Raw genomic sequence first — 24,692 nt, 5'->3', positions numbered from 1 at the left:
TAATGTGAACGGGAAGGAAGAGAGGAGGGTAGGTGGAGGCGAGTGGTTACAAGTGGTTACGAGTCAAAAGCAATGTTAAAGAGGTGGGCTTTCAGTCTAGATTTAAAGGTGGCCAAGGATGGGGCAAGACGTAGGGGCTCAGGAAGTTTATTCCAGGCGTAGGGTGCAGCGAGACAGAAGGCGCGAAGTCTGGAGTTGGCAGTAGTGGAGAAGGGAACAGATAAGAAGGATTTATCCATGGAGCGGAGTGCACGGGAAGGGGTGTAGGGAAGGACGAGTGTGGAGAGATACTGGGGAGCAGCAGAGTGAGTACATTTATAGGTTAGTAGAAGAAGTTTGAACAGGATACGAAAACGGATAGGGAGCCAGTGAAGGGTCTTGAGGAGAGGGGTAGTATGAGTAAAGCGACTTCACTGTAACAAGTCCAACATAATTGTATAACTGCTTTGTCTTTAATTGTTCAAAGCAAATGCACTTTTTTTCTCCTGTGAGATTGTCCCTCCATCCTAATACAAGCAATTTTTTTCAATCAGTACAGTTATTCTTGTTATTAACCCAGATTGTAATTTTTTCCCCTTATAAGTAACACCATCCAAATAGGGACCATGGACCCAGGGCCGTGCCTAGGGTCTCTGGCGCCCCCCTGCAGACCATCAGTTGGTGCCCCCCTGCAGACTATCAGTTGGCGCGACGGGCCCCCCCCCCCCCCCCGGACCTGCCTGGCTCCAAGGCGCTTGGAAGAGCTGGGCGGTGCCAAAGAGCCGAGCGCTGCTCCCCCAAGCTGCCATCTGGTGCGCAATGGAGGAAATGGCTGGGTTTGGCCTGCAGAGGAGGCTCTGAGCATACTTTTCATTCAGCCTGAGCCTCCTCCACTCCATCCTCGATTCCCTGGCGCTTTAAATTTACCTCTCTCCACCTCCGACGTCTGCGCAGCGTCAGTGAAAGCGCTGCCTGTCTGACGTCCCTCCACCAGCCTTCCCTTCACCGCCATCACTGCTGTGCCACTGAGAACAGTGCAGTGGAAAGGGACCCGATGCCCTAGTGCAGTGATGGCGAACCTTTCAGAGACCGAGTGCCTAAACAGCAACCCAAAATCTAATTATTTATCGCAAAGTGCCATTCCCCCCTCTCCCCCCTCCACCTCCCTCCGAGTTCCAGGCCACCTCTCTCCCTCCCTCCGAGCTCCAGGGCCCTCCCTCCCAGTTCCAGCCCCCCCCCCCGAGTTCCAGGGTCCTCTGTCCCACCCTTCCTCCCTCCCAGTTCCACAGGGTCCCTCCTCCCCTCTCCCTCCCTCCCCCTGTGTTCCAGGGTCCTCCCTCCCTCCCTCCCTCCTGCCTCCCCCCCTGAGTTCCAGGGTCCCCTCCCTCCCAGTTCCACAGGGTCCCCCTCCCCTCTCCCTCCCTCCGAGTTCCAGAGTCGTCATCCCTCCCTCCCTCCCTCCCTCCGAATTTTAAAAGTAATTTCTTGATAGAGCACACTCAAGACAAGCAACAAACACCACCAGAAAAGGGAGCTAGGCCACTCAGGAAGGCGAAGTTGTCTAAACTTTGTGCAACGCGAAAGCAAAAAAAAAAAAAAAGATTTCAGCTCTTTCTTTCTCCGCTCCACCCCCTCCCGTCCTTCTGCGTTGAAATGCAAACGTTGCAGTCGGATTTCCTAGTTCTTCATCGTCCTCCGTGTCCGACCATGCTGTTCAAAGGAGCTGCTGAATCCCGGAGTCTGATGTCGCTGCACGTTGTACATGCAGGACGTCCTGCATGTACAACGTGCAGCGACGTCAGACTCCGAAACTGGATTCAGCAGCTCCTTTGAGCAGCATGGTCGGACACGGAGGACGAAGAAGAACTTAAAAGACCTCGGCTCGGCTGGCGGGGGTCCTCCGCCAGCTGAAGGAATATTTTTAAAAGAAGCGGCAGGAGGAAGCGGACCTCGGCTGGCGGGGGTTGGGGTCCCCCGCCAGGAAAGGTAGCCCAGGCGATGGCGGGGGAGGGTTGACGGCAGTAGGGGGTCCAGGGCGAAATCTGCGGGGGCTCAGGCCCCCATGGCCCCACGCAGATACGCCCCTGATCTCCGCTCTTTCTCCCTACCATTCCATCCAGCATCTTCCTTCTTTCTCTCCTCATCCTTCCAGTGTCTTCCTTCTGCATTTTCCCATTCAGCATCTTCCCTATTTCTGTCCCCATCCTTCCAGCATCTTCCCTCTTTCTATCTCCATCCTTCCAGACGTGGTCTCCCACTTTCTCTCTACCATTCTACCCAGCATCTTGTCTCTCTCCAGCCCTTTTCCATCCAGTGTGTCCCTCACTTTCTGCTCATATCTTTCCACTCATCTCTCTCTCTTTCTCTACCCCTCTTCTATCCAGCATCCCCACTCTTCTATCATTTTCCTCCCCTCTCTCCATTCAACATCTCCTGCCTTTCTCTCCACACCCCTCCTTCCTCTTCCACCATCTTGTTTTCCAGATAAGCAGCAGCGCCCTGGCAAAGAAACAAATAGCAAGCACGGGGCTGCTCCCTTTTCAGGCACACATTGTTGGCTCTGCTGGTCCTCTGCCCCAGAACAGGAAGTTGACATCTGTGGGGGCAGAGGACCAGCAAAGGGCATGCCTGAAGGCTACGGCTCCGCACTTGCTTTCTGTTGTTTTGCCGCCTCTGCTGCTGATCGGGAGAAGCAGCAGCGACGGTGTGGTGGTGGCAGTGTGTCTTAGCGGGAGAATTTCCTGCTTTGGTGGGAGTGGAGGAGATGACCCACCAAAGAGGCAGTCTCCTGCTGAATGCGGGATACTTGGCAGGTCTGTGGGAGGAAGGTTAAGAAAATATGCCGTGGCACCCCTGTGAGTTTGCTGTGGCACCCTGGAGTGCTGCGGAAGACAGTTTGAGAACTGCTGCCCTATTGTGTTCCTCTGGCTCTGGCTGTTGGGCAAAAGTAGTCTGTTGTTAAACTGTACAATTCATTGACCTAATATTGAGCCATCGTGGTCAGTGTTTTTTGTTTGATATTCAGATAGTGATGGAGGGAGCGGTGTCCTCTCAAAGTGTGGTTACCAGGAGTTGCTTCGACTCAAGGGCTCTTCTTGATCTGGATTCAGATGGTTGGTGGTACTGTATATCCAGAGAGTGTGTTTAGCACGGGTATTTAGCTAATATCACTGAATATTCCCCCTGTCACTTATCCAGAGAGCAGATGCTGCCATCTGGATAAGAGATTTTAAATGTGACCTGTATCCTTTCAAACCTGTTCTCAGTGACATCTATTGGTTTTATATATTATAACTAGCCGTTGAGCCCGTGAAAACGTGCTACTTTTGGAATGGGGGGGTTTCCGAGCCCCCCCCCCGAGGTCGGCGCCGCCCCGCCTCCCCTGGAGTCGCCGCCGCCGCCCCTCCACCCGGCCCGAGCAGCACTGTAAACTTACATCAGCACGCAGCAGCAGGCACATCAGCAAAGCTGCCGTCAGGGCGGGCTTCCGTCTCTGCCTGTGTCCCGCCCTCGTGTGACGTAACGTCGGCAAGGGTGGGACAAAGGCAGAGAAGGAAGCCCGACGGCAGCTTTGCTGATGTGCCTGCTGCTGCGTGGTGATGTAAGTTCACAGTGCTCGGGCCAGATGGAGGGGCGGCGGCAACTCTGGGGGAGGGGGAGCGGTTCCGACGTCTGCAACATGCCAGTAGAGACTTCCCTCTCTGTCCCGCCCCCGTCATCACGTATTGACGTGGGGGCGGGGCAGAGAGGGAAGTCTCTACTGCGCATTTGCGAGTGAGTACGGTCACTCGCCGTTTATATGTTTGATGTTATCATTTCTTCAAAACCAACAGAGAGTTTGGGTACTGCACCATTGAAGCCTCCCCTTTCTTCTCCAAGTCAAAGACACAATACAGCTACACACATGTACTTAATCAGGCTGGAAGGAATTGTGTTAGCCATTCTCTGCGTGCTTTTCCCAGTTGTTCTTCATGCTAATGTGAGGTTCAAGCTGTTTATATCGTAAATATGTATAAAGATTTTTAAAAAACAATCAAATGCACTTTTTTTTTCAAAGAGGACTTCATCAAGGAAATATCACTCTCAATGAATTAAGTGGGAAAATGTATAGTGGAGTCCCAATCCAATGCCCACAACAGATAATATATATGGGCTGGAGCACATTCTTATGTTATGGTTGTACACCATTATTTGGGTTTATTTATACTGCTAATGTTTTTTATGATTGAATAATGTTGTCCTGTCTCCTTGAGTCGATTGTGTTTGACTGTATTGATCTTTCCTATCTGAAAAGGTTTCTTTGAATTTTAATTGTAAACTGTCCTGAGCTCTTGGTTGTGACGGTGAATAAGATGATTGTTCTATGTTATTTTACTTACTTTACACCCCTTCCCTTCTGTTTAGCTTGTACACCACATTGACCTGCCTATCAGATAAGGTGGTATAGAAACTACAAAGAAATTATGAACTATGATTTGAAATGTGCTGCAGTCATGTTTCATACAAAATTGTGTTGCTCTTTGTGTGTGTGTGTAACGCTCCTTTGCCTGGGCACTTCTGGATCTGGGGGCCGAGTGGGCTGGAGCCTCTGTGAAGGGCAAACTCCATTGGACCCTCACTCTCTCACTCAATTGGTGTGTGGTGCCTCCATCAGAGGAAAGAAGTGTTAGCGGGTGGGATAACCCTCTTCTCCTCCAGGAACTCAAAAGTTAAGATCCAAGTCTCTGTGGGAAACAAGGCTGGCAGTTAAGATAGGATGCCTATGGGGGGACCGCTATACACCTTTTACCACTCCGCAGTCAGCAGTTTAGAACTCAGTTTATTCTTCAACTTTGAACCACAGGAACATCCAACTGTATGAACCAGTAGCGTAGCTACATGGGGCCATGGGGGCCTAGGCCCCCCAAATTTCCTCTGGGCCCATGGTTTTGCTGGTGGGGGTCCCCATCCCCTGCCAGCTGAAGCCTTGTCCAGCGCTGGTCTCTGGCGCCACCACATTGCCTGCCCTGCTGTCTCTTCCCCCTCATGTCCTGCATGCTCCTTTTAGTGAAATTGCAGGACATGAGGGGGAAGAGGCAGCAGGGCAGGCAACGCATCGGCGTCGGAGACCGACACTGGAGAAGTCTTCAGCTGGCAGGGTTGGGGTCCCCTGCCAGCCAAGGTATTTGCTGCAGCAGTGGGTGGGCAGCGGCAAGGCAGAGAGGGGCGGTGGCGGGGCGGCAGACCAAAATATACCCCCCCCCCCACATTGAGCTCTGGCACCCTCCCACCGCAAGGTATGGCTACACTCCTGGAATGAACTCTTCAACAGATAGTATAAGCTTTAAATAAATCTTCCTCTGGTATTTCTCCAGCGGAACTCCTGTATACTCTTCCCTTAGAGTATATTTTACATGGCACTCTCAAATAGGGCTATTTACACTTTATACAGCTCCAATCCGTACCTATCCCCAAAGATAGTGTTCCAAAGTCTGTGCTTCTTTCTCAGTTTCATGTTCAGCCCCTCTAGTCTAACCTCCACCCAAGGTTACCTTTGCGTTGTCTCACTCTAGCTATGGGATGGACACTCCCTGGCTCCTATCCCCTGCTCCTGGGCTGGATCGCTCCACTGTCCACCCAGAGCTCTCCTCCACAGTCACTGTTTTTCTTATCAGTAACTCTCCTTGTCCTTGGCCAATGGATTCACTTCTTTATTTAATGGGGTCCCCCTTCTTCTTCTTCAGGTCACTTGGCAGGGGCTTGCAGGCCACCAAAGACCCATAACAACAAATAGAAAACTCCCAAACCAAAAAACGTCTCTCCCCCCCCCCCCCAAAGGGCAACTGACTCTTTTATTTACCACCAACTCCACTTCCCCTGTCGCTCTTCCTTTCAGTGCACTTTCTTTCTGCATTTTATTTCAAGACTACTCCCTTTGGGCTGGGCTTCCTCCCACCTGAGAACCTCCCCAGCGACTTTCCACAGGGACTCGCTCCACTAGTAATCCCCAATTTAACAGGGGATTACATTTGTATAGCTTTAAATTGTGGGGAAATATCTTGCATAACTTGCTGCCAGGGGCGTAGCCAGACAACAGATTTTGGGTGGGCCTAGGCAAGAAGTGGGTGGGCACCAAGTGTTCTCCCCCTCCCCCCATCACCACCCAAAAAAATATTTCAGTTGTGGTGGGAAAATGCTTCTTTCCACCCTGGCAGGCTGCAGCAGGCACGTGCTGAAAACTGAGCATGCGCAGATGCCGTTATCATGGAAAGTAGCATTTTTGTTACCTTTCAGGGGGAAGTCTTCAGCTGGTGGAGATTGGGAATCCCACCAGCTACCACTAAATGTGTGCTACTATTGGGTGGGCCTGAGCCCTCTTCCCTTAACTCTTCACAATGTAACCCATAATCGCATTGTAACAAATTGTACTTCCATCAATACAATGTATTGTAAGCCACACTGAGCCCACAAATAGGTGGGAAAATGTGGGATACAAATGTAACAAATAAATAAATAAACAGACGTGAGCTGGGGAAAACAGAGAGAGAGAGAGAGCTTTGAAGAGAGACACAACCTGCCGACGTTCTGGAAGGGCAGTGTGGGAGCTCACTGTGTGGCTAGCTCAGTTCTCAGAAGATGAAAGGGCTGCTACCAAGACACTGCTGATAAAAACATACATTGGATCAGAAAGAAATGAAAGAAAGGCTAGTGCCCTTTATAGGATGAGCCTAACTGTTCTTTACTGATCAAAGCAAGGAGGTCAACAACCCTCCGAAACTACATGTACTAGCACTGTTCACATGTGCTTAAGAAGAGAGAATGAGAAACTGGCATCATACTGGCTTTGTGTGCAGCTGGCTTGGTGAATACTTCATCCGTCAAAAGCAAGTCAATAAATTAAAGAACTTTATTCAGTAGGGATTGCTTCCACTTTATGCCTATGACAAAAATTAATGGGTGAAAATAAGACCCATTTGTGTCTAATCAGCCCCTTCTAGTGGTAAGATGGAAGAACTGCAGCACATAATTATATAGCATAATTCTATTTGAAACACATGAACTAAAATGATCTGAATTTTTTTGTTTATATTGTATTTTAACATTACGTGTACTGCTATTGTAAACTACTTTGGATTTTAGCAGGAAGGCAGTATATATAATTTTATAAATAGATATAACAAAAGGTTTTGTATAATAAAGTATGGTACCTTGAGCGTCTTACTTTTAATTTAAGAGCATTACAAATGCTTATCTTGTATATGGAGCCTTTTGAATCACTCTTGCCCAGATGCTCAGAAGCAAATGTGGGTGCTGGAGGTCATTGGCGCTGGACTAGCTCTTTTATTTGCGCCTCTGGAATGCGCAGAGCTGGCCAATGCATGAAATGTTGAGATCGCCGGCTCTGGGTGCAATGAGCATGCAAATACATGCTAATGACAGCCTCCTGCATTCTTCCCCAATGCTCTGTGGGCAGGAAGGAGAGCTCTGCTGAGGGCCAGGAGGGGGAGGTCTGGAGTAAGGGGCCAAGCTTGGGAGCTACTAGGGCTGTGCCTGAGGCGCTTTGGGAGAGGAGGCTGGGACGGAGGACAGAGTAAAGCCAGGGGCAGGACCAGCAAGGGGAATGGGGCAAGAGCAACCTCCCGCTCCTCAGCCGGAGACATCTCTGAAGACAGAGAAGAGGGAAACTATGAAACCCCCTGTGAAACAGCACCGTGCAGCAGTGAGTAAAAGGCACATATCATCTGGAATTCTAGGTTTCCCCTGATCGTGCATGTCGCCCATTCAATCCCGAGCTCGCTCTACATAACCCGCATGCCAAGGGTAAACAATAGGTACCTGGGCTATTGTCCAGGTAGTCGAGCACTCGGTCCAGCCAAAGGTGGAACCAGGAAGCGCTTTATTGAAACAACTCAGAAGACCCAGCACAGGCCGTGTTTCAGCTTGTCTGCCTGCATCAGGGGTCATTCAATACATTGTCACGACTGTAACAGGAGACAAAATGCCCTTCCTTTGGGGTAGTCAAGGACTGATTCAGTCCTTCTGACTTGTTTAAATAAAACGCTTCCTGGTTCCACCTTTGGACTGACATCGTTCTATTGTTGGACTGCTCTGACATGTTGTTTTCCTCTCTTTCTGCTAATGTCTAGGTGTGGCATTTACACCAGCTGGAGGATTCACACACTAAATTTTAGTGCACTTTCTTTTGCCTATCCTATCCTTACCTTCCCATATCCAAATCATTTATTCTTAAAACCTTACCATTATAATGTTTATTACAGCTTGCAATATTCTTCTTTCAGAACTTGTATTGTTTTTTATTGTGTAAGCCGCATTGAGCTTGCTGCTATATGTGGGAAAGCGCGGGGTACAAATGTAATAAATAATAATAATAAAAAAATATAAACTTACAGAAAATCATTAAAATAACCAATGTCATCTACGTTCTAAATAAATAGCCAATGGAATAACTCATCCCCTAATGAACATGCAAGAGATTCACTGAGGGGCAGGTTTTGTAGGGCTATTTCCCTGTGAGCCTCACTCTGCTGGTCTCAGCCTGTGTATACAACTATGTCAAGATGGAGTCTGTGAACTAAAAGACCCTGCACTTCAGTGACCAAGCAGATTCAACTTTCTGTTTGTGGCAGAGCTCTGCTTGTGGTAAATAACTGGCAGGTCTGGAAAAACTCAAGGATATGCAGTGGGCTACCTGACCCTTGCACCTCCCTGATGAGCTACAGGGGGTAAGGCCATGGTGCCAGCGAGTCTGATGAGAGACAGGAATGCATACCACAATGTAACAACTGGAAGATCAAAAAAAGTTTTTTTCTTGCTCAGGGAAGGAGCTGGACAAGACCCTGATTGGTTGCTGTCTGGTCACCTGGGAATCAGGGACCAGAGAGCGGGAACCAAAAAGAGGAGAGAAAAAAGAACAGATGAGAGAGAAGGAAGAAAGGGAGAATTTGTCTGGTTCTACTGGAAGAAGGGTAGCTGGCAAGAAGACCAGCGAGACCTGAAGTGGTCCACAACCTTGTGAACTGACCATCTGAAGAAAGTACCTGTTGGTTCAGCTCTACCGGCCAGAGAGACTGTAATCCTGTATGCTGCAGAACCTGTGTTGTTTCCTATGACGGGGACTCGCTGTGGAAAACAGCTGGCGTCTAAAAGGAAACCTGTGTCCACTTCATCTGAGAGACCACCTAGAGTCGGCTCGGTGAGGATTACAGAGATTTATTTCCTATAGTCGGGGATTAGCTAGTGGGTTCTTACCTCAGCAAAGGCGGGTTAGTCAGAACTTTGTGATCAGGAAGATGTGCTGCTAACTGTATTACTTCATGACCTAGTCAGTATTACTAATCAGGATTGTGTAATGACCTAGTAACCAGTGATGTCAGTGTTTTAGTTAGACAATACATTCTATAGTTTGCTTATCAGCATAAGGGAGCTACATTTGTACAGCTAAGCCGTAGTGTAGGGTGTATTATTTATATTTTCTTACCTATATAATAAATTAATATATTTCAGCAGTGACTTTGTTTTATTCCAGTTCTAACAGAAGAAAAGTTCTGGTGTAGGCCCAGAACAGCCAGGTTCCTTTATAATAACCACCCCTGGACAGAGAGCTAGGAAGTTGGTTTAGCCAGACTTCTGTAAACGGAACCTGGGAATTACTCATTGGGTAGCTTTGCCCAGAAGAGTTATTCACCTATAAATGCTTACAGTTTACCAATAGGCTGAGCAGACATTTGCCTAAATGCAGGTAGCCACTCAGCTATGGGAGTTATTATTTTACATCAGCAGTTCTCAACCCAGTCCTTGGGACACCCAAGCCAGTCTGGTTTTCAAGATATCCACAATGAATATGTAGGAGATAAACTTGCATGCACTGTCTCCAGCGTATGCAAATCTGTCATATTCATTGTGGGTATCTTGAAAACCTGACTGGCTGTGTATCTCCCAAGGACCGGTTCAAGAACCCCTGTTCTACATCATCGATGACAGTGTTACGTTGTTTTGGTTGAGGATGGAAGGGGGGAGGGGAGAAGGGAATAGCTGGTTCTCCACATGCCTCAAAGCAGCCAGACATAAATCCATTGCTGGGCCCAATGTATGCAAATCTCTCTCATGCATATTCATTGTGGCAACCCAGACTGGTTCTGTGCACCTCCAGGACAGGGTTGGAAAACACCAGGTTAGAACGAGTGCGCCAAGTGAAGCTTGGAACCAAACTGTTCTGGCATCAAAGCATGAACAGACAATAACGCGTTCTCAATTCAAAAGACTGAAAACTTTATTTTGTATGTTTGGGCAATATAAGTTGCAATGTAAACAAAATACAAATGAATAAAAAGAAGAAAACTCATTAACCAAACCTTTCATTTTCCAAGCTTTTAAAGATGAGGGCATCATTTTTACACAACAGCTGCAGTTGAGTCAAATGAATAGAGAGCATTTGCATACCCCCAAAAGCTACTGAGCTTTGTTAAGTCCTTGGAAAAGGACTAAGCTTTCTAAAACAAAGATACTGCATTGCATTGATAAAAGACATTTGTTTTAGATAAACATAAATATCATGACAATTAAATTCATTAGCACCACCTTTGGTCCAATAAATCAATAAACTGGGAGATAAGTATTACTACCAGAAAGCAGAGTTGAAGTCTTTCCTGCCTGAGATATGTATTTATATGAGCTTCACGCTGCAAGGACATTTAATCAAATCAAGATGTTGCCAGTAACCCAGGTTTATGGTATGGCACTTTCCACGCCAGTTATTTCAGTAATACGCTGTGATCCTGTGGATGACAACGAATGATGGACAACCTTAAAATGCACACAATGCTGAGCAGGAAGAAACAATGGTTTATTTGCTGGTTACAGCCACTGTGGACAAATATCCTTATACACACAATCAGTACAGAAGGAAAACACAGCAAAAGTCTGAACACAACCCTTGACCTTAATTCAATAATTAATATAAATAACAGGTAGCTGAGATCACTTTAGAAAGAAAATAAATTCTCTCTCAAGCAAGACAATTTGCCTTAATAAGCTAAGTCTGGATAACGTCCTAGTAGACTACTATGGAAGTCACTATTTCTTTTTTAGACATTTGAGTATTTTCTGCCAATGCATACCCAATCTTACTTCTTCCGATCACTTGACACCTTTCACAACTCAGTGAGTTGTTTAACTGTGGTTCAGAAGTGGATTTTTTTTTTAAATTTCTTTTTCACATTTTCTCTTACATGTCCTGCAATTAAATCTTCTCCTGAAACACTGGTGGAACCTATAAAGATATGTCTAAAATCAGTTTCGACAACTATCACTATATTATACGAAAAGTCTACTAAGAGCTTTACTGGAAGACTCGATTTGCCAAGACCAGTGCTCCCAGCCAGCACAGCTTGTGTTCCTCATTCAGCCTCATTATACTAACATCACTTTCTTTGCCCTTTCCAGAACCACCTAAATTGTCTTCATACTTCAATCTTTCTTAAAACAATTCACAATCCTTTGTTCACAACCATACCAGAAACTCAGTTAACTACAAAAGCAGAAACAAAAAAATCTGACAAACCCATGCAAAATGCCTCTGCACTCAAGACATCCTTAGTAGCACATATCAGAAATCTGTCACATTTATCCTTCTCTTGCCATCAACAAACTCTCTCAAGCCTTCTTCTCTCATTCAATTACTGTTCATGTGAAAGTCATTGGCAAATAACCAGACTAGCAGTTGGAGATAATAATAGTGTTCAATTGTTACTTTGGCACCACATTATTCACTATTGGTTAAACAGTACATAAGATCCATAAAGTGGAACTAGTGACAAAACCTAGTTGATCATTAACGTTCATTACATGCATTTAAAGTCAAACTTGATCAATGGATAATTTAGAGACAGGCGATGGATGAGCTTAACAGAGTTCACCAAACGTTTGTCAAGTTCTCGTGAAAGGACTTGCACCGAATGACTATTTCTGCAGAGAAAACATTCAAACACGCTACTTATTTGTCTAAATTCCTGCTGATCATGCAATACTCCAGATGGTATAGAAGAAACATTGAAAATACAACCATCTATTGACACTTTCACATTTCAATCTTGAGAACTCTTCCGAATATTGCATTAAGCATTGTTTATTCCTGTTGATGGGTCCAGCATACTAAGATAAACCTTTACAATCAAATCAAAACGGCAACCAGTAGTTAACAGAAACTGTTTTCATTCATTTATTTTTTTTTTCCCTATTAACCAGCAGTTTCCTCCAGCTCCTTTGAGCTTCCAAGCTGAATCAAAACCAAGACTGGGAACTGGCATCATTAAATTCTGATCCCAAATATTTGGGGATTTTTCCCCACTATTTTATATTCCCTTTCCACCTCGTCACAGTCCTTGGCCAGGTGGAGGCCCAACACATGCAAAATATATTGCATGCATTTTCATTACGCATATTGAGAAAACCCAACAGACCGTGCATTCTCTAGGATAGTTTCCGGAAGCCCTGGTCAAAGAAAATATGCAATTATGAGCTAGTCCTCACACATTTGGCATCTTGATGGACCTCCATTGCTCTCCCAGCTGCAAAAGACTTCTTGATTAAAATGAATGGATTCCACGTGCTAACTGGCTCTTGTCCTTGGGGAGACAGTTTACAATATTGTATTTAACAACTAGCAATTGGCAGTAATGGATTACATAACAGAGAGAAGTAGTGTATAAAAAAATTGCTAAGTACCTTATAATGTGAACCCCCCCCCCCCCCTTCCCCATCTTACACATAATTCAGACATTTGTGGCTCATCCAATTTATTTTGTTCAATTCACCACTTCTTCCACTTTTACGTCCGGTTACTTCTCGTTGTCTTTCTTGCCCAATTAAGTTCTACTTCATTTATTTATTTTTTTCTAATTCAAATAACAGGAGTCTCAACACAGGACAGTTGTGGATTGTGCTGTAGAAGACGTTGTATGCCAACACCAGTGTGAAGCTCAAATGTAAAATACAATCAGTTGCACTCTCAAGCTGGAACCTGCTTGAATGCACGAAAGACTGAAGAGGTCACCTGGGACCAGCCCAGCTCTGTCAGTCTGAAACAGGAAAGCGACCTCTAGGCGCGATAGGACACACTACTGAGCAAATCTGTTAAAACTTAAGCCTCAGGAGTCAGGAGCTACTGAACGTTGGACCAATGTACAGTACTTGCTTGCAGAACCAGGAAACCAAAGGGTTCTGAGGAGGCCAAGCTCCAATATATATATAGCACTTTACTTGGCTAGTCTAACTTTACAATTACTATGTAAAAGAACTGTTAATATAACAGTCAACAACTTTATAATTGTTAAAATGACCCCTAGAATGCCAGATTTCTTAAGATCAACGCAACTATTACGAGCACTAGGCTCATATACGTTCAAAACACAGACAGATGTCCCCAGTCATCTGCCTCATGTTAACTAAACACCTGAAATAAAATCTAAATTTAAATGATCTGATATCCCGACTTGTACCTCTGAATTAATAATTTAAAATAACGAGCACCCCCATCTCTCTTAATACCCCATTTTCCTGCAATAGGATATCTAAGGGAACCTCCCAGTCTGGATCACTACAGAAACCCAGTTTGTACTGGAAGGACTCCCAAGTAGTAGCAGCAGAGCTCCAGTTGATTTTAGAGCATAAGGAGAACTACAGTACACAGGCCATAACTCTGCATCCTTGTATTTCATTTTGCTTTGGACATCTTACTGGATCCGAACTAAAGGATATATGATATCTGACCATCACTTGGTTACATCTGTGTCATTGAAAGTGTTATTATCATAATACAGCGATAAAGAAAATTACCGACTGGACCCAATTACGTCCAAGTGCAAATAGCTTGCCTGGCAAAGTCAGTGAGACAGTAGGTTTCCCCCCTCAGCTCCTGAGACAAACTTTGAGTGACAGAGAAGTTCAGCTCCTAGACTGAATCAACCCCAGCTGAACTGTCCCGCCACTGGCAAGTCTGAGGGGTGGAGGTGGGGTGGGTTTTCAAAAGTCTCTACGTGATTTAAAGGAACAACTGGAATATTACACCAAGTGGCAAGTGTGCTTTCTCGATTGCTCAACGTACCCGCTTGACGTTTCTAGACTTCACTGCTTCTTCCGTGGGTTGTTTTTGTTTTTTTTACTACGTTTATGTCCAATCACCTTTAATTCTGTTTTTACTTTGATTTTTCTTTAATAAAATGTGCGTATTACTTGACGATGTCTGTGCAATGGTCGCCCTCTACTGCAGCACCCTACTTTAACTTACATTCGTATCAAGGAGTGGCTACGAGAGATCTTTTTTTAAAAATGGTAAAAAAAAACCCCATTTCTCATCAGAAATTAAATAAAAACATTTTTTAGGGTGAACAGCCATTGAAAAACATTATGTGTGAGTACACGTATGTATACATAGGCACACACACATACAGATAACTTTGTCATTACTGCTGGTACCACACTGTTCTGTCAGTAGACTTTTCAAGTATCCTTCTTACTCTGCTCTTCCCGACCACCCGTTTCTGTTCTTTCCTCCTCCTTGTTCTCCCTTTCTAAGAGTGCTTTCATGGGATTTTTCTTTCACACTGCGCACACCACACTTGTGTCCTGGGTGAGGAGCCTGTGTTTTGGTTTTCTGTTAATCCACACTATTGCACTGAGATTGCGAAATATCACTGAAAACAAGATCAACCAATTCCCCCCCCCCCCCCCCCGAATAACAAAACAATCCCCCCCCCAAGTCAATAAAACACAAGACATATGACATCTGTAAAAGCTACCCATGAAGATCTACAATTAAATACTATATCTATTCTATTAATGCTAGTACTATGTAAATAGTAAATCTATGCTTTACCAAAGTCCCTTGATGCATTTCATAAAATGATAAAACCAGATACAGTTTTTAATTCAGGAAAGCAAAGACTATATCTCTCTATATATAATACACAGACGTGCAGAACTGAAGTCTGAAAGAAACACATTTATATAATGCCATCGTCGAACACACAGTACAGTCAACACAGATGTGAGGGTTACTGGGTCATGTCGTCTCCTACTGACGTATAGTTACAGACTGTTAAGGGGACACCAACTCCTCTCTCTCCCCTGGATGCATAGATGAGACAGAACATGTTACATACAATGAATGAGGCAAATACTCTGTCTTTCCATGCAGATAAGAACATAAGAAAAGCCATGAATGGCCTGATCCAAGGGTCTATCAGGCCCAGCATTCCGATAGTGACCAGTCTGAGTTACAAGTACCCAGCAGATCCCCCAAGGTAGTTCTATCTCTTATAGCTGAACGAAATAGAGGAAATAAAAATAACAGTATGCAGAAGAAATGGGGCTAGTAGAGAAGGGAATATTTTCCATGTTCATTCTGTGCATTCTTTTGTCCTTCCTACAAAATGCCAGATTGATGGAAGATCTCAGGTACATGATGGTGTCTCTGGAAACGAGACGGCCAAATACAAGGGCTACAGAACATTGCAAGGGAGAACTGAACCATGTGCTAGCCATAATTTTAAAAACTTCCACTGGTGACTGCATCTCCACAAAAAACGAGACTCTGAATTTTGAGTGCTACATCCCAAATGTTCCAATCCTTTCGGTTTAATCTATTAACCCAGAAACCACTGCACGGGAAGTTCTCAGTGTGCAGTAGCAGGACAAGGAAATTCAACACTTAGTAAATATTTGTACACACATTAATAAGCATAATCAGTAAAATGCATCCGTTACGATTACAACGCCTGCACTAAATTAACCCTTTGGTGTCCAATGTTCCCATCAAGCTGTTCCCATATGGCTTATTACGGGAACATCGGACACTAAATTAAACAAGAATTCTCTGCAGGGTCTTTCTTTATTTTTTTTTTAAACAGTTTTAGGCCACACAAATGCCATTTTTTTCTTTAACCATTGGAAGGAGCATTTTTATTCAAATCAAAAGACTGACTTCAGCAAATACCCTCTGGTTCTGAACAACATAACTCCTCTTTCATCTGTTCCCTAATTGAGCTTCCCTACAAGGGCAGCAACAAAGATTGAAGCACAGATTCAGCCAGGGCAAAGAGCCAGGGGACAGAAAACAAGGGTGTGTTTGAAGTACACAGAAACTGATAAAAATTATTTTCTTTTGAAAGTCTGCATGGCTTAACGGAACCAGTGGCAAATATTTAAGGGTAATTCTATAAGGCACGTCTAACGTAAGGTGCCAATTGTGTTTACAGAACAGAGGCACTCGCACATGGGATTGGTGTCATTAATTGGTACTTGCGTGCAAAAGTGCTTGGCGTGAAACTCACATTGCACGTACCTGAAAATGGGGCGGAGCATGAGTGTGTCATAGGCATATCGCCATGTGACACGCAGCTTGTAAAATGCTATCAATGGCAGACTCTGTATGGCGCATCTGGGTGCATCACTTTTCGCCAGCCATTGACCTAAGTTTCAGTGCATTAAAGCGGCTTTATACTCCCCTTCTATAATGGGTAGGCACATCCTAACGCCATTGCAGAATTGGTGCTAAGCGTGCCCCTTTGTGGGGTCACTCTATAAATTGCCCCCTTTGTCTATGGCAAGCTATGCAGTTATTACGGCTTCTCAACACGATCCACACTTGACTTAACAGATGTTGGTTTGAGCAGGGAACAAATGAAGCCAAGCACACATGTGCAAAATACAGCAAACGCTTCTCAGTGTTTGGGTTTCATAATAAAGCCTTCAGGGGGAAGTTATCAAAGTGGGCTACTTTTAAAATGGGTTATTTTCCTGTTAACCAGGGTTATTAGTAAGGTCTCATTCCATAAAATGGGCTAAAGTAACACATCTTAACAGTATCCCACACAGATTTTTGGGAACAGTTTCAGTCTCTGGCAACCAGAGCTGATATTGTGATGTCACAATACCTCGTTCCACCACTGCCTCATCAGTGATGTCACAATGGCTTGACTGACCTATCTATATTGGTTCACTTTTAGTACATACAGCTATTTCTAGAGACATTTCTATTTCCTTTAATGAAAAGGGGTGAGTTATCAACATAGGTTACCATTAAGATGTATTTTTTTTTACTGTTAACTCATTATTACTAACTAGGGGTTTCTTTTATCAAGCCGTGCTAGTAGTTGATGCACAGCGATGCCGAAGGAGCCCAAAGTAAACGGCGATAGCACGGCTTGATAAAAGCCTACCAACCTTCTTACCCTCCATGCTCTTCCTCAACTTCTCCTTTATCGCTCCACCTCCTTACCTATCCCTATCCTTTCTCCCATACCTCTTCTATCCCATTTACTCCTTGTTCATTTGTCCTATCACATACCTCCTTTGTTGATTTTGATACTACAGATTGTATTCTCTTGTTACTATGTAAGCCGCATTGAGCCTGCGATGAGCAGGAAAGCGCGGGGTACAGATGTAATAAATAAATTGATAAAAGAGGTCCTAGATCTCATTGCATAAAATGGGACCTGATGTTAATGGTAGCCCATGTTGATAATGTTCCCCCTTAGTGACACTAAAACTGAAGTATTTTCATTTGTGCTTGGCTTTGTGTTTGATGCTCAGTTCTGGCTCTTTAAGGCATTCATCTTTAGCGGAAAGCACTCTGCTGTTACTGTGTCTGTCCATCTCTTTACACTTATCGGGGGTCCTCCCCATGGATGGCTTCGGCTGGCATGTGACAAGACAGTCTCTTTGTGGGTGGTTCCAGCGTTCCTAGTAAATTTCCATCCATACCATGACTGTATTTGTAGAAGCAGAAATGTACCTTTCCAACATGATTCCAGCACACATCTTTTTTTTTTTTCCAGAGTTTAAACACAAGTCTCTGTAAGATTATTAGTTCTGAACCTGACTGAACATGGCAACAGAAACCAACTTTAATTTTATTTTGATCTAAAACTAGAATTGGGGAGGTGCATTTTCTTGGAGAGAAAAAAAAAACAGATTTCAAAACACAAACAGAAGAATCATAGAAATGTATTTCAGGCATTATATAAATTGCAATAATGAATTCAGAAGTGCACATTATTATTAAAGTTGCAGTATACAGCAAAAAACCAAAATTTCACATTTATAATTTTGTCTAATTAAATGTATTGTGACATCTTTTTAGTTTTAATCCTGGTGTTTTAGGGTTGGGGTTTTTTTTTTTTGGAAGAAGGAAACATAGGAAGGCTGCAGTACCCATTTCCTACCACAGCGGGGCACCATTCAACACTACAAGATATTCTTTGAAAGAAGGTTTAAGAAAAACAGTACTGTTGATTTCCCTTCACTGCTGTTAAAAATTTTTTACAACTAAAATATTATTCCACAATCACAGTGTCAGTTTTGGCTAAACTACATCAGATATAACTGACGATATGTGTTATCAGATCCTCAATTTCAAGTAATATTTCAGCAAAAGCCAGCTTCTGCTGTTTTCTGTAACAATTTGATTTCTGGTATCTCGGTTTTCGCTCACGAGTCCCAAAAAAATCGAAGAGGATGATGTATACCCCGTTCAAAGTAATTAGTCGCCACACAGCACTCCTGAACACTGATATCGCTTCTCAAGTTGATAAGAATTACCAAATACAAACGCAATCAAAGAATGCTGATATTAGCCTGAAGTAAACCGGTGGGGATAAGAGCCTTTCTGGGTATTTCTACCATGTTGGCTTCTCTCATCATAAAATAGAGACGTTATTATTGGTAAGCATTCTTCTTAGAATTCCTTCAATGGCTCAATGCAAAACTCTCGGGAGCTGCATTCATCACTATAAGCCAAGTGGTGATTTCCTTAATCACGCATGGAGTCCTGTTTTTTAAAAAAAATAATTATAAATTACTCATCGCTTAAATAAATATTTGAAGTATTGTATATACTGCACCTTTAAATAATGCACTTAATTGTATGTGTGTGTGTGTTTTTTTCTTGGTAAAGTGCATTAATTCTAAAACAATGAATCACTTCTTCCTCATTATTGATACAACTGCATTAGCATTAATAAAAAGAGTAACTAAATCTCTAGTATTAGTATTGCAACCTAGCAGATAATTCTATGCATTACTGTCCAGCAGAAGAATATAATATGTCTACTACAAATCCTGTAACAGCGCTTGGACGTCTATCAGGCAAGTGCACTTAATGTGGCTGAAAACAGGAGGGTCACAGTCCACACGGTGCCACTAAATTTGAATCCACTGGTTAAGGAGTTAAGGTGATATTTTTAATGTATCGGCTGGTACGCAGGTTGCATACTGTACATCAACAGGCTACTAGTTACAATTCCTGCTGGTTACCCAGAGTTCAACATGGCCTGTTATTTCCCTTCACCCACCCTCCACCCATACCTGTATATCCCTAAAACTCTAAAATCTTCCAAAGTTGCGTCCAAATGTCTACAGAGCATCTACTGTTTTATCCAGCCTTGTGCAGGGTCTATCACGATTAACTGCCAATCATTCCCACGAAATTAACTTGACTGAGTAACATCAGTAATGTTAAGAATGATAAGAGCAAAGCTTTTTTTTTTTTTTTTTTTTTTGCAGGATGATATCCTCACCTATTGCCACGCTGGGAAAGCTCTGAGATAAAGCAGTAACGCACAATTGATGAGCTGTCTTTTATAATTAATTTGGAACCAGCTGAGTCTCTACCGGGATGTGCATATAGTAACTATCAAGTATGGATATATATATATATATATGATCTTTGAACAAAACTGTGTGCTAAATCTAGGAAACAAACATGGGAAAGAATTTAAAAAAGAATCAAAGCAAAACAGAAAAAAAACTCGCTTTATTCTTTCAGTGATCCTGGTGCTCAAAGGAATATCAATGGTGGCCAGTCAGACATGGACTATCTTACAGTCAGCTTTTTGATTGGCTGTTGTGGCTCTTTTACAATTGGCTGTAATTCACACATCATCTTGATCAAGAAGACAATGCTGAATTTTTGCTACCTTTGAAAATGAAGTTAAGGGAATTACAGCCATACCACAATAAGGAGAGGTTCTGAGCTGGTTTGAAAATGCTTTCAGCTAACTTGGGATCTGTTGGTTTAAATCTCCATACTGCTCGTCTAGCAAATTAGGAATGGAGCTGTGATTTCATTGCTAACTTAATTTAAAAACACAGTTTATAAAAGTACTTTTATTCTTTGTTTTCAAGGGAGATGAAATTAGAAAATCAGCACACACAGGGCTTAATAGGCAAGTGAATCCATGGTTTGCTGACTAGCAAATACAGAAGTTTATGAACTCAAAAGTTACCTTGCAACTGAGTCTAGTTCAAAAGGTTTAGACTCCTTTTAGTTTCAGATATATCATATTTAAAGTATCAGAAATACAAACAACGTAAATGGGGCATAGTCACTTTGATTTTAGGACGCATTTCACCCTGGCAGTACCTTGGGAATGCTTTCCAGTACAAAGTTTGCGTTTCGTACGTGAACTATAACAAAAATTTGGTGCCTAAGAGCTGTCACTTGAGAAACTGTTACGGTACCCAAAATACACACACCCAACTCCTCCCCCCCCCCCCAAAAAATGAAAAAAATACCCAGAAACAAAAATCTAGAGGAAAAAAATTAACAAGCAAAACAATCCACTAAAATGTACATATTAAAAAAAACTGTACAGATTGTGAAAAATAAAATGGATTAGTTTGTAAACCCTGGTGCTGATAGGTATCACAATGGCAGCCCAACACAGTAGCAACATGCTAGACCCTGATTTTGTGGCAAAAACAGACACAAAACATTTAGCAATATGCTTCTTATTTTGTCCTTTTTTTTTTTTTTTTGATGTGCGCCAAACTTCTGAATGGTGGCAGCTTGAATGAAAAAGGAAACTGCTGATATCACTGGCAGCAAGGTCTGTGTTTTACTGCCAGCATTCCAAAAATAACCATCTCCCTTAAAGAGTTATTCAAGCACTCTCTCTTTCTTCCTTTTTTGTTTCTAGCAGAATATGGTCTGAATATATTTTGAACCTCACTAAAGAACCCAGAGGTGCAGCATATAAAATGCAAATGCTGGGCTTGAGGCTTTATAAGAACCTCAGGATATTAAAACCCGAGTCGGGAGCTTGGTTATTCCAAGACAAGGAGACCCTGTAGGCCTGACTCACTAAGGTTTCCTCTCCCAGACGCAAAATGGGAGAACCAGCTTAGTAAATCAGGCCCGGTACCTGGATTATACAGGTAAAGCAGTCTGCAATCTGCATTCACTTTCTTCTCTGCTTTCTTTGATTAGTTTATCTGTAAACCAAGGTTTGAAATATGAATTTAAGCATGCCCACTTCTCCATTATCGATGTGCTAAGAAGAGAAAGAAGTGAGGCAGACACTGGCTTTTTGGTACAAGCCCAATCTCATCCATATCTTGAGTAGACATTGCATATCACATAGAGTGAAGGCACATGTTTGGTTTGGAGAAAGACTGATGCAGTACCCTGTTCCATACAATTTTAACTTTACAAAAGGCATTCTGCCTATTTTTCCCTCTTTGCATCTGCTTTACAAAGTTATCTTTTGACTACTTGCCTTAAGACAACTTTTCAAACTGGTCCTCAGTTCATCGGTCATTTTAAATAAAACATCTGTACAAACCAGCACGAGTCAATGTCATTAGTTGGAATAAACCAGATCTACAGAATCTGCAATATTTAATTTTTTTTCTCTAAATAATTTGAGGGTACCCAACCTTTAAAAGATTTTACACCATCAAGGACCTGGCAGTACCACCAGCCATTTGGGTTTCTTTCTAGGACTTCCATTAAGACACCTTCTTGGAATCCTATAGTCTCATCATCCCCTTCATAGTCTGCGATGGAGATATAAACATCTTTGAGGTTGTTGTGAATAAACTGAGATTTCTCAATGGGCTTTGGTCGAACAGTGGACACAGGAATTCCATTTCGTTGAGGGGAATGAGTAGGTGTTTCCAATATTTCCACTTCAGACTTGTCAGATAATTTTCCCTTTGCTTCATTCGCTTGTGGCCGGACAGTGTTGAAAGACGAATTCCGACGGACTGCTCTCAGATGATCTGTAGATGATAGTGATTCATTTCTCCGAAGGGAGCAAGAAAAATTGTTGTCCTTGGGTGGTGGAGACACAAAAACAGACTGTGGTCTCACTGCTAACTGTCTCACTCCATTTCTCAATTTCACAGTACTACTGCCTGATCCTGAAGGCTTGGAAAAGCCTCCTGGTGGTCTACTTGGAATTGGAGGTGTTGCTCTCTTGCTTTGGTTGATGGTATTTAAAGCTTGAACTCTTTTCTCTATTTTCTCCAGGCTGTTAGATTTGTTTTCATTCTTCTTACTGTTGGTACATGATGCATCAGACTCTGTTGCTGAGATTTTTTCTTGCTGGTCATCCATAGGTACTAGATAGTGAGAAGGAGCCCATCCTTCCATATCTTCATACTTTGTATACCACCACCCACTGTCTTGTTTCTCCAACACTTCTACTTCAACTCCTGCTGGAAAACTGATTTCAGAATCAAGAACCTTCTGATAGGAACTGGTGGTAATGTAAGTGTTTTTTCGTTCATAATCTTTTTCAAGTTTGGATTGATTGGTTGAAAACAAGAGGGTGTGGGAAGAACTTGTTGTCAGATCAACTGAGCTCCTTCTGGGAGGCTCATCAATAGTTTCAGAAGTTATTTGTGGGGGGCTTTCAGATTCTTCACTCTTTGAAGTTTTAAGTCCACTTCTAAGCTGACCTGTAGGTCTCAGTTGACGTCGTAAAGTGCTAATGTCCATTTTCTCTTGGCTTTGTGAATCTGCTTTATTGAGAAAAGGTTTAGGCCTAACTGATGGCTTTGCTCGAGTGGAGAAGCTCTGTCCAAGTTTCTGGTCCAGTTCCTTCTTTGCACAGATCTTCGGATTATTATGTAAACCAGCATCTGAAGCTGACCTGGGCTTTGTCTCATCACTGTTTGTGGACTGACATTTCCCAAGCTCCGGTTGGATACATTTCTCAGACTTGAGTTTTAAAAGTGATGATTTGGAAGAAACAATGCTTGGAGAATTATTTCTAATCAGAGATAACGAAGAGCTTTGCAGAGAATCTGAATCACCACTCGACTCCTTACTCGACACTGTGTCATCAAGATAAGGACGAAATCCATCATTTTCATAAATTGTCTCCTCCTCATGAGAGATGTCATCTGAGGACTCGCCAAATTTAAACTTTGCCCTCTGAAGTGAAGACACAGGAGATGGCTTGCATGCCTGAAACAATTTTTCCAAGGTGCCGTTTTCTCCATGACTCAGAGATAATGGATCAGTTTTAAAATTCTCATCGGGGTCAGGTTCTGAGTCAAAGCCAACAGTGGGTACATCGTATTCAGGTTCCTCATATTTGTGCTTCAACGGGGAGTCCTGATTCTCGGCTGAAGATGCAGGAGCTGCCACGTCCTCACAGTCTTTTGGTTTACTGGGAGGGGCAGGAGGAGGAACTTTTGGCCTTGTTAGTGTACTGGTTCTTCTGTTGAGATTTGGTTTCTTTCTTTTATCAATATAAGAAGAAGGTGCCCAGCCCTCTTTGTCTCCAATGTGTACATACCACCAGCCTCCAGAATTTTTCTCAATAACCTAAAATGTATTAACACAGTATTAGGTCAAATAGATTCTAATATGGGTTTTTGCAGTTAAAGTTAATCACATCTCTATCTTGGTTGTCTATGCTTACTTCAGCCTTCTGTCCTCCATGAAAGCTTATTCCGTCAGAAATACAAGACTGGAACTCAGCAATAGTGTAGTATTCTACTTCTACGGAAGGAGGTTCTGGGGGCTTTGGCAACTGGAATCCCTGCAGAACACACAATATAGTAGGTACTGTTATATCGAATCACCGTGCAGATCAAATAATCTAACACATCTGTAGCTCATCAAGACCATATTCTGAGCTGAAGAAGAGACTTTGACTTCCAACAGCTAGTCAAAACTGCTAAGGTATCATCTTATTTTCCATTTTTTTTAATTTATTCATTTTTTTTAATTTATTAACATTTTAAGTAGGCTAATTTAGCTCAGTTAAGCAGCTAGTGTGGGTTTTACCATGAATTAAATATTAGCACAAGCCAATGCTAAAGGCTGAGGTGCCTTAAAACAGATAGCACAGTTAAAAAAAAAAAACCCCATGCTACCTGCTTAATGCTGGAATGGGTGGTGTGTGGGCATGACAGGGGCAGAGTGGAGAAGCAGCCTGAGGTGACAGGAAGAGCAGTATCATTATCGTACGCTAGCTGTCATGACTATGGATACTGCTGCTGCAATTACTGCCACCTCAAGAGTAAAAGTAATGAGGCCGCCCTGGTGGCCAATCCTCCCTTCCACTCCACAACTTACAGAATAATATCAGCTATGCGTGCTGCATGATTCCACAATTCCAGGAATAACATGTATAGAATGTTTGTACGTTTGGGAAGCTTGCCAGGTGCCCTTGGCCTGGATTGGCCGCTGTCGTGGACAGGATGCTGGGCTCGATGGACCCTTGGTCTTTTCCCAGTGTGGCATTACTTATGTACTTATGATGCACTTAGGTGCGCCAACTTATGCAAGCCATTGACCTGGCATAAGCAGCCATGCCTATATTTCAGTGTATCTAAATGCCATTATAGAATTGGTGCCAAGCATGCCCTATTGAGATGTCTATATCAAGGCACAAAGTTATAGAACTGCCCTCAAAAAT

General features: G+C 43.2%; 1 protein-coding gene across 5 annotated transcripts in view; it reads right to left on the bottom strand.

Annotated features, from left to right (window-relative positions):
* Window positions 1–17,809: 17,809 nt before the first annotated feature.
* Window positions 17,810–24,692, bottom strand: part of SH3PXD2A (SH3 and PX domains 2A) — a 627,470-nt gene continuing 620,587 nt past the window's right edge. For 4 of the 5 annotated variants that reach the window (XM_030202798.1, XM_030202801.1, XM_030202802.1 and 1 more), the window contains 2 exons: window positions 23,691–23,810; window positions 20,562–23,593 (listed from right to left, as the gene is read on the bottom strand). In XM_030202798.1, the coding sequence (XP_030058658.1) occupies window positions 21,656–23,593; window positions 23,691–23,810 (2,058 nt within the window). In that variant the 3' untranslated portion in view covers window positions 20,562–21,655. Of the gene's footprint in view, window positions 18,806–20,561; window positions 23,594–23,690; window positions 23,811–24,692 lie in introns of those variants that run through there. The other variant, XM_030202799.1, reaches the window with a different exon arrangement.

The sequence above is a fragment of the Microcaecilia unicolor genome, chromosome 5, assembly GCF_901765095.1.
Source record: "Microcaecilia unicolor chromosome 5, aMicUni1.1, whole genome shotgun sequence".
NCBI classification, from domain to species: Eukaryota; Metazoa; Chordata; class Amphibia; order Gymnophiona; family Siphonopidae; genus Microcaecilia; species Microcaecilia unicolor.
Note: the sequence above shows the minus strand (reverse complement) of the source record. Positions and strands in the feature narration are given on the sequence as shown.